Here is a 13,710-nt window from a genome sequence, read left to right as displayed (position 1 = left end):
TCCGGTAATATGTAAAGTCATATGCTCAGCCATCTTCAGGTAATGTGTAAAGTCATACACTCAGCCATCTTCAGGTAATATGTAAAGTCATACACTCAGCCATCTTCAGGTAATATGTAAAGTCATATGCTCAGCCATCTTCAGGTAATGTGTAGAGTCATACACTCAGCCATCTTCAGGTAACATGTAAAGTCATATTCTCAGCCATCTTCAGGTAATGTGTAAAGTCATACACTCAGCCATCTTCAGGTAATATGTAAAGTCATACACTCAGCCATCTTCAGGTAATATGTAAAGTCATACACTCAGCCATCTTCAGGTAATATGTAAAGTCATATGCTCAGCCATCTTCAGGTAATGTGTAAAGTCATACACTCAGCCATCTTCAGGTAATATGTAAAGTCATACACTCAGCCATCTTCAGGTAATATGTAAAGTCATACACTCAGTCATCTTCAGGTAATATGTAAAGTCATATGCTCAGCCATCTTCAGGTAATGTGTAAAGTCATACACTCAGCCATCTTCAGGTAATATGTAAAGTCATACACTCAGCCATCTTCAGGTAATGTGTAAAGTCATACACTCAGCCATCTTCAGGTAATATGTAAAGTCACACACTCAGCCATCTTCAGGTAATATGTAGTCACACTCTCAGCCATCTTCAGGTAATATGTAAAGTCATACGCTCAGCCATCTTCAGGTAATATGTAAAGTCATACACTCAGCCATCTTCAGGTAATATGTAAAGTCATACACTCAGCCATCTTCAGGTAATATGTAAAGTCATATGCTCAACCATCTTCAGGTAATGTGTAAAGTCATACACTCAGCCATCTTCAGGTAATATGTAAAGTCATACACTCAGCCATCTTCAGGTAATATGTAAAGTCATATGCTCAACCATCTTCAGGTAATGTGTAAAGTCATACACTCAGCCATCTTCAGGTAATATGTAAAGTCATACACTCAGCCATCTTCAGGTAATATGTAAAGTCATATGCTCAGCCATCTTCAGGTAATGTGTAAAGTCATACACTCAGCCATCTTCAGGTAATATGTAAAGTCATACACTCAGCCATCTTCATGTAATATGTAAAGTCATACACTCAGCCATCTTCAGGTAATATGTAAAGTCATATGCTCAGCCATCTTCAGGTAATGTGTAAAGTCATACACTCAGCCATCTTCAGGTAATATGTAAAGTCATACACTCAGCCATCTTCAGGTAATATGTAAAGTCATATGCTCAACCATCTTCAGGTAATGTGTAAAGTCATACACTCAGCCATCTTCAGGTAATATGTAAAGTCATACACTCAGCCATCTTCAGGTAATATGTAAAGTCATATGCTCAGCCATCTTCAGGTAATCTGTAAAGTCATACACTCAGCCATCTTCAGGTAATATGTAAAGTCATATGCTCAGCCATGTTCATGTAATATGTAAAGTCATACACTCAGCCATCTTCAGGTAATATGTAAAGTCATATGCTCAGCCATCTTCAGGTAATGTGTAAAGTCATACACTCAGCCATCTTCAGGTAATATGTAAAGTCATACACTAAGCCATCTTCAGGTAATGTGTAAAGTCATACACTCAGCCATCTTCAGGTAATATGTAAAGTCATACACTCAGCCATCTTCAGGTAATATGTAAAGTCATATGCTCAACCATCTTCAGGTAATGTGTAAAGTCATACACTCAGCCATCTTCAGGTAATATGTAAAGTCATACACTCAGCCATCTTCAGGTAATATGTAAAGTCATATGCTCAGCCATCTTCAGGTAATGTGTAAAGTCATACACTCAGCCATCTTCAGGTAATATGTAAAGTCATACACTCAGCCATCTTCATGTAATATGTAAAGTCATACACTCAGCCATCTTCAGGTAATATGTAAAGTCATATGCTCAGCCATCTTCAGGTAATGTGTAAAGTCATACACTCAGCCATCTTCAGGTAATATGTAAAGTCATACACTCAGCCATCTTCAGGTAATATGTAAAGTCACACACTCAGCCATCTTCAGGTAATATGTAGTCACACACTCAGCCATCTTCAGGTAATATGTAAAGTCATACACTCAGCCATCTTCAGGTAATATGTAAAGTCATACACTCAGCCATCTTCAGGTAATGTGTAAAGTCATACACTCAGCCATCTTCAGGTAATATGTATAGTCATATGCTCAACCATCTTCAGGTAATGTGTAAAGTCATACACTCAGCCATCTTCAGGTAATATGTAAAGTCATACACTCAGCCATCTTCAGGTAATGTGTAAAGTCATACACTCAGCCATCTTCGGGTAATATGTAAAGTCACACACTCAGCCATCTTCAGGTAATATGTAGTCACACACTCAGCCATCTTCAGGTAATATGTAAAGTCATACACTCAGCCATCTTCAGGTAATATGTAAAGTCATACACTCAGCCATCTTCAAGTAATATGTAAAGTCATACACTCAGCCATCTTCAGGTGATATGTATAGTCATACACTCAGCCATCTTCAGGTAATGTGTAAAGTCATACACTCAGCCATCTTCAGGTGATATGTAAAGTCATACACTCAGCCATCTTCAGGTAATATGTAAAGTCATACACTCAGCCATCTTCAGGTAATATGTAAAGTCATACACTCAGCCATCTTCAGGTAATATGTAAAGTCATACACTCAGCCATCTTCAGGTGATATGTAAAGTCATACACTCAGCCATCTTCAGGTAATGTGTATAGTCATACACTCAGCCACCTTCAGGTAATATGTAAAGTCATACACTCAGCCATCTTCAGGTAATGTGTAAAGTCATACACTCAGCCATCTTCAGGTAATATGTAAAGTCATACACTCAGCCATCTTCAGGTAATATTTAACGTCATACGTTCAGCAAGCTTCAGAGAGTTAATTTTAGTGTATAGCCTGAGGTATAAGCCGAAAATTACTGTTGACATTTATGGTAAACAAATATGAACCTTACTGAAATAACCTTGTGCCTTTTCTGTAATAAATGTGATTTTGCCTTAAAAATACTGCATTTGTCAACATCTGTCTTGAAGTCTGCAGTCATTTGTATATATTATTTGTACAAGGCAGTAATCAAAGTATTACACCTCAATGACCTAAATTTGCAATGATCACTAAACTTTTCAACTTATTGCTACTAGTGGATACAACAGTATGATAGGTATTTGGAGTGATGAAATAGCAGAATGCATTTTTGAATTTTAACTACAGGACCTCGAGCTTCTGTCTGATCAAGAGCAAGTGAGCATGCATATGTAAAATTCTGTTTGCAGGAGTGCCTTCTTCAGATCTTAAATTGTAGTGCCAGATTTTAATGTGTAAGCTTACATGAAATTTTGTTTACAGGAGTGCCTTGTTCTGACCCTAAATTGTTGTGCCAGATTCTAAAGAAATCACAGCAAGCTGCTTCTTCCAGCCAAGCTACACTAGAAGAAAACTGTCTATCAGTGGGGCTGAAACTTCATGATAAAACTCCTGCAAATGGGAACTGCTTTTTTGAGGCTGTCTCCAGTCAGCTTCAACGATTAAATTGTGACGTACAAATGTCCCCACAACAGCTACGCCAGGAGGTAGTTGCCTTCATGAGGTCTAATAGAGTACTGCATGTAAGTAAAATTGTATGCTGTCCCGCGATGGGGAATTTTAAGAACTTTTTTACCTTTCCTGAGAAACACATTAAAGACTTGATGAACAGAAGTTGTAAGCAATATGGGGAATCTTGAAAAAGGCACTTCTTTTCTGGTTGTATTACCTCACAGAAATGTATCCATTCTCAGCAATCAAGGAACATGTACACCCACAAGTTTCTGTCATAGGAATCCAGAATGACTGTGTACAGATGAGAATTAATTACGTGGTCAAAATGTGGGTGTGACTGCTATGCACAGATGCATGTACCATTGACTCTATCACTTCATTTTTGGTGGTGTTGTGCATGATCAAGATTGTATAGAGGCATGTGCTTACAGGAAAGGTGATGGATGTCATTTACCTGCAGACCTGGGTCTTAATGTGTGCGTATATAAAGAGTGGGATGTATACATGCACACACTTTGAAAATATTTATGTATGTTAAGTACCTGACTAATAAACAATGTTTGTTCTTAAAGTATAAGAGGAGTAAACATTAAAGGAAATTCAGTTATATTAGTCGTATGGTTTGTTAATGATCCATTGTGAAAAGATACTGAGTTATCAAGAAGCTCGTTTGGTCAGGCAGGTACTTTATCCTAGTGAAATATATCACTCCATACAAGATCTGCATGTGAGTTTGGACTTTTCTTATGTGAGTTTGTAATTTACTGAGCAGTGAACTTTCAGCAATCATATCCGAGGTAACACACCATGCAATCAATGACCATGACAATCTTTTCATAGTAGTTTGCTATAACGTACATGATGAAATAAATATTGAAACATTACTGACTTTATGACAGAATTATGTTTGCATTTTATGTACATTGATCACTGAGAACACAAACTAATGAGAGATGGTGTAATAAAACATCATCATCCTTGTCTTATTATGATGAATTTAATATCAATTTTTATCAACTAACCCAGTACTTAAGTGAATGTTTCTTTCATACTCAGACATCTGAAGGCACCATAAACTTGGATGGTTTCATCTACAATGAAACATATGATGACTACTGTACTCGAATGGCAATGGATGGAGAATGGGCCGACCATGTGGTGGTGGTTGCAATGGCTAGGAAACTACAAATGGATATTTTCATTGTAATGAGCTCACCATCCTCTGGCCCTGATGAGAACATTGTGTGGGTTGTTGGACAGACAGGTTTTCAGGGGATGCCCCTTCTCCTAGGGCACATCTGGGAGTCGCATTATCTATCATTACAACCCATAGGTAAGATTCAAAGTAACTTGAATGTATATTTAGTTATGTTTAAATCCTTTTGTTGAAGAGTAGAGTAGTTAATCTGGTAATTTCATATTTGGTTTGAATAATAATGATTGTATTGTCACACTCCTTTGAAGTACAACTAAAGACATATTGAAACAAGACCACCAAATCTGTCAACAGCAAGTTGTCTCACAGGGCATGCAGTCTGCGATAGAGATGATATATCATACTGTACTCAAGAATGCAGTCTGTCATAGAGATCGTGTATCATACTGTTCTCGAAATATGCAGTCTGTTGTAGAAATGATACGTCATACTGTAGTCAAGAATGCTGTGTGTCATAGTGATTGTGTATCATAGAGTACTTGAGACATGCATTATATCATAGAGAGCAAATGAAGAAAGATCACCTAAATCTACCAACAGAAAGGGGTCTCGCAAAACATGCAGTCTGTCATAGAGATCATATAACATACTGTACACAAAACATACAGTCTGTCATAGAGATCATATATTGTACTCAAAACATGCAGTCTGTCATTGAGATCGTATATCACACTGTACATAGCGTAGATGACCCATCTATGAAAGAACAAAATTGAGTAACATTTTAAATGAACAAGGTGCATCAGTAAATAGTCTGATATCAACTGCCACCAGCTATAATATTTGTATATCAAATATTTAGCCGCAACAAGAGCATTTAACCAGAGTATCATGCATGGTGGTCAGATAAAGAACACCTAAAGAAAAACCCTTTACTTCTCCCTGATACTAAGAAAGGATTGCAGAAAACGAACTAACTAAATGGAAAACCAACTTAATCTACCAAACCAATTGGAGTGGATACGGTATTTTGACTTAACATCCATAATTACAAAAGACTCTAATCTAACTTTTTTTAAGTATAAATTACTGTGTAGAGTTCTTGCAACAAAACACTTCTGGAAACAATTGGGAATAGCAAATAATAGTGATTGTTCTTTTTGTATGAAACATTAATTCAGTTTTTGGGGGGTGCAACGGCTTTTGAATGATTTAACAGGGTTCAAAGCCAGTCTCAAAAATAGGAAAAGGCCTAAAATTTAACCGTTAGCCTAAAACAAACATACATTAGCCTAAACATTTAAACTTGCTTCATGTTAACTTTAAAAAGACTTGCAAATCAGCAAGGGATTGTTTTTTAAGTATCTTATGGTTGTTATCTTAGAGTTTTGTTACACGAATATAATGTACAATTTGAAGCAAGAAGCAGTATTTGGAATAGTAAGGTTGCTAATGTTAAATGATAGCTTCCAGCATAGAGGATGCTTATGTTTTAGTACTGCTGTTGACAATGCGAGTCAGACACATTTCCAAAACACGCCTTTGTGCATTGGCAGCTTCATTTAGAGCCATATTATATGTGCTTTTCCTTCTTCAAGTTTTTCTTCTATTGTTGTACATTTGATCATTTTAGTAATTTATGGGTGGGTAGGGTGACCTTAAAAATTGCCTTAATGCCATTAAGAAACATCAAATTATACTTAAATTGTGTGCCTTGCTGCTGCTATGAACCCAGGATTTAAGCCAGTGGATTTGAAATAAGACTAATTTCCTGTATACCATTTCTCTTAAAGGAATAATTGTAGCTATGTTAGAGTCAGACAAGGCAATTAATTTTATATTACTCATATCTAAAAGATACATATATTTATATATTTTGTGCCAGGAAAGAAAACTTGTGTTTCTGTATGTTGTGTGTATATGTGTGTGTGTGTATATATATGTGTGTGTGTGTGTGTGTGTGTGTGTGTGTGTGTTTAGCTGACTGAAACCTTTAAAATGAAGACAATATATATTGTACATTCAAATGCATAAGAATATCATAGGAATCACTGTGTGAATAAGCATCAAACAATGAAACTAAGCATCATAACATTGATTTTAGCAAAGGCCAATAGGTATATAACCTGGTATTTGGATCATGACTGGTTCGTGTATAGAATCAAGATAAAGATATATAATGTATGTGGACCATGGATGATCAGTGTATAGAGTCAAGGTAGAGATATGTCCAATATGTGGTCCATGGTATACAGTCAAGGTAGACATATGTGCAACAAGTGGACCATGGTTGGTCAATGTGCATAAAATCAAGGTAGACATGTGCAACATGTGGACTATGGTTGGTCAATGGGTATAAATCTCAAGGTAGACATATATGCAACATGTGGACCATGGTATACAATCAAGGTAGTCATATATGCAACATGTGGACCATGGTTGGTCAATGTGCACAATATCAAAATAGAGATATATGTAGTATATTGACCATGGTTAGTGTGTATAAAATCAGGATATAAATATATAAATAAATATTCAGTGCGTATAAAATCAAGATAAATATAATATGTGGTATATGCAGATTGATAATTGTGAAATAGCTTTCTTAAAGTTTATTTGTTATGTCTGTACCGATTTTTATAAGATTTGGTAAGTAGGCTTATGCCATGCAGATATCTGTCGCCGATATAACCATATTTGAAAATTAGATTATAAATAACTCTTGTCTTATATTATCAAAATATTCATTGCCAGAGATGGTGCTAGTGCATGCAGTTGCGTGAATTGTGCATGATTTGTATGAATTCATGCACTTGGAGACCAGTGATGCACGTTAACTCCCACAAATAAATTTAAATTAGCACATTTATATACTTTTGTATACAGCCATTCACTCCTAAAGTACTTGTCACAACATAAGTCAAGTCAGTATAAGTATCATAGAATTTGTCACATTGTGTCTTTTTTCAAAACTGTTTGATCGGCACATTGGGCCCAAAAACAAGCCTAATGTTGTTATTTGAAACTTGCCTCAAGAAAGTTTTACAAGTGTGTTTAATATCAGCTACCCGAATAATAAAAAATGGCTTATTCCTAGCATAGTTCGTCTTCAGATCCTATTTAATAAAAGTGAAGGAGGCAGTGTATTTTTAAAGTTTGCAAATAGATCAGGTAATTAGAGCACGGAAAGTGGTAGTAGAGATATCAGTGAATTTGAATCTGGAAATGGTGTTAAGTGTGAGTGCAGTGTACAAAGTGGATGGACAAAAACAGGCGGCATGCTGATCACCCACTATTTCAGCAATATTTAAAAAATAAATGTAGGAAAGGTAAAACAACAAGCCAAGTTGAAATACAGAAAATTAACAGTAGAGTGGAATTTTAATTTCTTTCCTCAAGCAGTTTAACCCTGCAGCGTCTTGTACTACAAACCAATATAGCCCTTGAATAAGTGTTAATATAAATTTAATAAACAGGTCTCTAATGATATATATTTGATCAAAATACCTCTCTATGAGTAAGCAAACTATGATGTTAATTGACTTAAATCATGAACATGTTAGATCATTTTTTTATGAGCAAAAACTGGGCATATTAAATGATAAACCAGCATCTTACTGGCTGTGCAAACCCTGTGCATATTTGCATGTTCATGCTGCATCTAATTTGCTGAGCTTCAGCCACTAATAATAAGATATTCCGGCAGCTGATTGATCAGACTTGTTACAACTTTGATTTCCTATAAAACTGTACATGCCGGATTATAGCATCAAAGTTATGTATGAGTATGCTGATCAGCTAGAGATTTCATACTGATGACCTCAACAAAATTGTATCAGACTTCTGTAAAATAGTTGAAACTGACATGATGAAATGTTTAGCAAATGGTAGACTTTAAAGCTAATAGCAGATTCATCGAAGGTATATTTCGATATTAAAATACTATATAGGACAGATAAGTGATATAAGATCAACTTGGGCCTCATGTCTGCATAGACTAATAGACTTTAAAGACTATTACAGTAGCACACACACAAATAGATAGATTTCATAGATATTTCTTTTATTAAGGTAAAACTTGAAAATTTGATTTGGTATTTACATCTCTCTTGTATTAAAATAGTTTCATACCTGGAAAACAGTTTAAATATAATATCAGAATATATTTTTTTCTATTTCAGCCCCTGTAGTTCTTCTGCCAAACATATCAAGCCATTTTACACCAACCCAAACGGATGTTCCCACTCCAGCCAAAACATTATATGTCATGCAAGCCACAGCATCTGCCTCCACATCATCCACATCTGTTGGTCTCATTCAAGCCCCAACAACCAATGCCTCACCATCCACAACATTTGGATCAACATCATCCACAACATCGTCTGCTTCCATACCATCCACAACAACTGGATCCACACCATGCCCATCATCCACTTCCACAACAACTAATGTCATGCAAGCCTACACTTCCACAAGAACTAATGTCATGCAAGGCCCAGCGTCTGGTTCCTCAACGAATGTCTTGCAACCCCCATCAGTTGATGATACTGACAGGTTCATGCACATTGCATGTCTATTGGTAAATGTTGGATCCAGGGTCCTTAGACGCCTCTTGATTCATCATACAGTCACAGCAACCTGCACTCTGGACCAGTATCTTGCCAACAACAAGATAGCTATTGACAAGCTAAAGAAGAGGAAAATACTAAATAAATCTCAAATGGACATCTTGTTCCCACCGGGTGGAAATACCAACCTAGCTGAATATGATATTACACTTTTATCTGCCTTATTTACAAACATTGTACCTAATATAAGTCAGCAGCAACTGAACATGATACAGTTCTTGAGAGATGAAAGAAATTTAATATTTGCTCATGCAAAATCAGTTACAGTGGATTCAAGTGATTACCAGACATTTTGGAATGATATCTGCACAACACTGGTGGCTCTGAGTAAGCAGTGTGGAGACCCAGATTTTGAAAATGAAATATTAAGAGAGATTCAAGGCATTCAGATTTCAACAGTTCAAGGTACATCTTTCCTTGATACACTACAAACATTTCCCGGAAGGGTTGAAACTCTTGAAATACTTGTACAGACTTTGATTTCAAGCCAATCTCAAGCATCAAAGAAAGAATCTGATGACAGTGACTCATAAATATCTTCATAGAGTATCAAAGCGGACTCTGTATGGAAAAGCTACAGATGTTGTCATGGCATTAGGAGGATCAATCAGTATGCAAAACCTACAGAATGTGTCATGGAAATATGAGATAGAGTACACATACGTGATTGCACGACATATGTTCCATCAATGTGGCAGTCATATAATAAACCAATCAACCAGATTAATCTGAGGATTTTGCAATATCTGATTGCATTGTGATTAGTTGTAACTAACATAAATAAGTTATCATACCATGCCGTGATTAAGACTTCAGATTTAACTCTGAGCCCCAGGATTTTGAGTCCAGATATGACGTGATTATGACGTCAAACCTATTTGTCAACCCCCTTAACTGAAGGATTTTGCAGAAACATGATCTCAAACATCATAAGTTGTAAATAATGTAAATATATCTTTGTACATTCTTCTAGTATCTCTTAGGATCATTAGTTCAGGTTATAATTGCGATGTTAAACATAATATTCAGCCCCTGGAATCTGAGTTCAGATATGTCATGGTGATGACTACAGACGTGATTGTGAACCTCTGGATTACGAGTTCAGATATGTCATGATGACGACTACAGACGTGATTGTGAACCTCTGGATTACGAGTTCAGATATGTCATGATGACGACTACAGACGTGATTGTGAACCTGTGGATATGACTTCATATATGTCATGATGACAACTACAGACATGATTGTGAACTTCTGGATTACGAGTTCAGATATGTCATGATGACGACTACAGACGTGATTGTGAACCTCTGGATTCTGAGTTCAGATATGCCATGATGACGACTACAGACGTGATTGTGAACCTCTGGATTACGAATTCAGATATGTCATGATGACAACTACAGACATGATTGTGAACCTCTGGATTATGAGTTCAGATATGTCATGATGATGACTACAGACATGATTGTGAACCTCTGGATTCTGAGTTCAGATATATCATGATGAGCCATGATGATGACTACAGACGTGATTGTAAACCTCTGGATTATGAGTTATAACTTTAAACCTAGTATTCAGTCCTTGGATAGATTTAATGATAATCACATTTAGCATATGGCTGTTTAATATGCTGATATGTTTACCATTCAAAGTGTTCAGTGGTGTTTTGTTTTATTCCTGAATAGACCATTAATTTGTCATTTCACTCTGCTAGGATTGAATCGAAAGAAATTTTATCACATTCAAAAAGCATGATATCAAATGATTATCTTTTATCAAAATCATAGCCTTATAATCTCAGCATGGGTGATGCACTTGAAACCACAGTACATAAACATGAATCTTCTAACCTAATGTAAAGGATATGATTGGTTAAATTGACTAATCAGATGACTCCATTCTAGGGACAAATCCATTAAGGTTTGAAACACTGTCATAAGTATTTCAACTGATCAAAAACATTACAAGACTATGAAATGATAGCATTTGTGACAGATTTGGGATTCATAGAAACAAATAGCTTTTTCACATTTTTGTTCTTAGCTTTAATATTTTATTAACCTGAGTAGCCATGCAAATAAGAAAGTTGTAGATTGATACTTGATAAACACCAGTTTGTATTGAGCGTTATTAATGGTTACATTCCTGCCCCTGTGATATCATTCATATTGTATTTGCTTTGTAATACCAGTAAATCATTTATGGTGCAAAGAGAACAGTTAGTGTTCTCTATGAACTGTCAAGTACTTTTCTGATTTTATCTTTTATTTGATTAAATTGAGTGGTCATCTGGCCATGCAGGAAAGACAGTTTTTGAATTGATGTTTGAAAAATAACTGCTTGTAATGAGAATTAATAAGTATTGTATATTGCTCCTGTGCATGATACCTGCTGTGTGTGTGTGTGTTTATGTGAATATGTGTGTGTTTAACATAGCTTTAACTATTGTTTGGTCATATTGCTATGATGTCTGCAGTGTGGCAGTCTGTATTGGTTTCTAGCACTTGCAGTCATGTAGCATCATGTCCCACTGTCACATTATCTTTACACCAGCCCGGCCAGTCCTAATTCTAATCTCTTAATGCTGAGCGCCAAGCGAGGGAGCTGCTAGTACCATTTTTACAAGTCTTCGGTATAACTCGGCTGGAGTTTTAACCCGCGACCTTCCACATCCATGGTGGGCAGTCTAACCACTAAGCTACTGGAGTGGTCGATACTAGCAGTTATTTGTTCTTTTATTAGATATACTGGTAAGTGATTGTTTTTGTGTTGTTGGATATGCATCAATATTCTAAATATTTGAGTAATAAGAAGCATATGTTTTTTAATATAAATATGGTTGGCAAATGGAAAAAGGATGGCTTTTTCAGTTTGGAATTACATTTTAACTGAGTCTAGAAGAGTATCTGTTCATGAATGTTTCAGAGCTTTATTCAATGCAGAATAACTCATTTATACATTTTAGTTCACTAAACCATAAGGCCAGTTGAAATTATATCATGTCCCTGAATCAGTCATTGATCCATCAGTAATTGCTTGTTCCATTCTGGTAGCTATATTTTTGGTTGAATTTAAATAAAACTTAGAGTAATCAACGTATTCACCAAGATCTTGGATGAGTTTGATAAAGAGCAAATACACTCATAACTGAGGTCATTTAGAATCTTATTGCCTGAGTTTGTTACCATGCTGTGGACAACTTTCTGGATCGATTTTGTTCCAACATGGGATATAAGTCTATCACACAGACTTGATATGAAGCAAGTTCCACATAAACCAGTGGGACAATCTCGCATCCTATTTATTGAGCTTAGTTGTACTCTGTATGCACTAATTTTATCTATGGACAGGTTTTACTGTTATGTTCTTACGCTGCTCTTTGATTACATTATGTTGGCCAGGTGAGTGATGTCAGGCTAACTTGGTCCTCTTGTTTCTGTCCATTTAGTTCAGTTATGACTCCTTAATTATTTCCAATTTACAATGTATTTACATATAGTAGTTCCTTTTACAGTAGGAAATGTACTTTTTGTAAGATGTAAGTAATTTTCAAGTTTGCATTGTTAACCATCCATATTTATATAAGAACCATCCATTTAATATGGAGAATGGGTCGTGTTTCTGATTTTCTTATTTAAACTATTTTGAAGCATTTTTTTAAAAATAAAAATCCAGGACCAGACTCCCTCCTCTCAATATTAAATGGCAGATATTGCAGTTATATTTGAAGTTAGAGAAAGTATTTAGATTAAGACACGTTTAAAATAGCTGACAGAAATTTGCATAGATCTGTAATATGTACATTTAATGTGCAATCTTATATCTATAGCTCATAGGCCAGAATAGCTTAAGGTATAGTTGTCCGTCACAACTAATTGTACAGTCTGTTTATCTCTATTGGATATGGTTGTCCAATTTAAATGTTGTACAGTCTTTTACCTCTATTGCTTATGATATAGTTGTCCATTACAATTATTGTAGAGTCTTTTTACCTCTATTGCTTATTATATGGTTGTCCATTACAATTATTGTACAGTCTTTTTCCTCTATTGCTTATGATATGGTTGTCCATTACAATTATTGCACAGTCTTTTACCTATGTTGCTTATGACATGATTGTCCGTTACAGTTATTGTAGTATTTTACCTCAATTGCTTATTATATGGTTGTCCATTACAATTATTGTACTGTCTTTTACCTCTAATGCTTATGACATGATTGTCCATTACAATTACTGTAGTCTTTTACCTCTATTGCTTATGATATGGTTGTCCATTACAATTATTGTACACAGGGTTCACACAATACCGGGAAATCAAGAAAAAGTCGGAAGAAATGACCTTTTTTTCCCGACC

General features: G+C 35.7%; 1 protein-coding gene across 1 annotated transcript in view; it reads left to right on the top strand.

Moving 5' to 3' along the window:
• LOC149787255 (uncharacterized) overlaps positions 1-13,335 on the top strand; it is a 91,239-nt gene extending 77,904 nt beyond the window's left edge. The window contains exons 13-15 of the mRNA XM_089976078.1: positions 3,376-3,635; positions 4,624-4,900; positions 8,905-13,335. Of these exons, the coding sequence (XP_089832204.1) occupies positions 3,376-3,635; positions 4,624-4,900; positions 8,905-9,884 (1,517 nt within the window). The 3' untranslated portion in view covers positions 9,885-13,335. The remainder of the gene's footprint in view (positions 1-3,375; positions 3,636-4,623; positions 4,901-8,904) is intronic.
• The last annotated feature ends 375 nt before the right edge of the window (positions 13,336-13,710 follow it).

Source organism: Sinohyriopsis cumingii, chromosome 12, assembly GCF_028554795.1.
Source record: "Sinohyriopsis cumingii isolate HCF-2022 chromosome 12, ASM2855479v2, whole genome shotgun sequence".
Classification (NCBI taxonomy): Eukaryota; Metazoa; Mollusca; class Bivalvia; order Unionida; family Unionidae; genus Sinohyriopsis; species Sinohyriopsis cumingii.
This window is presented reverse-complemented; position numbering and strand designations above follow the sequence as displayed.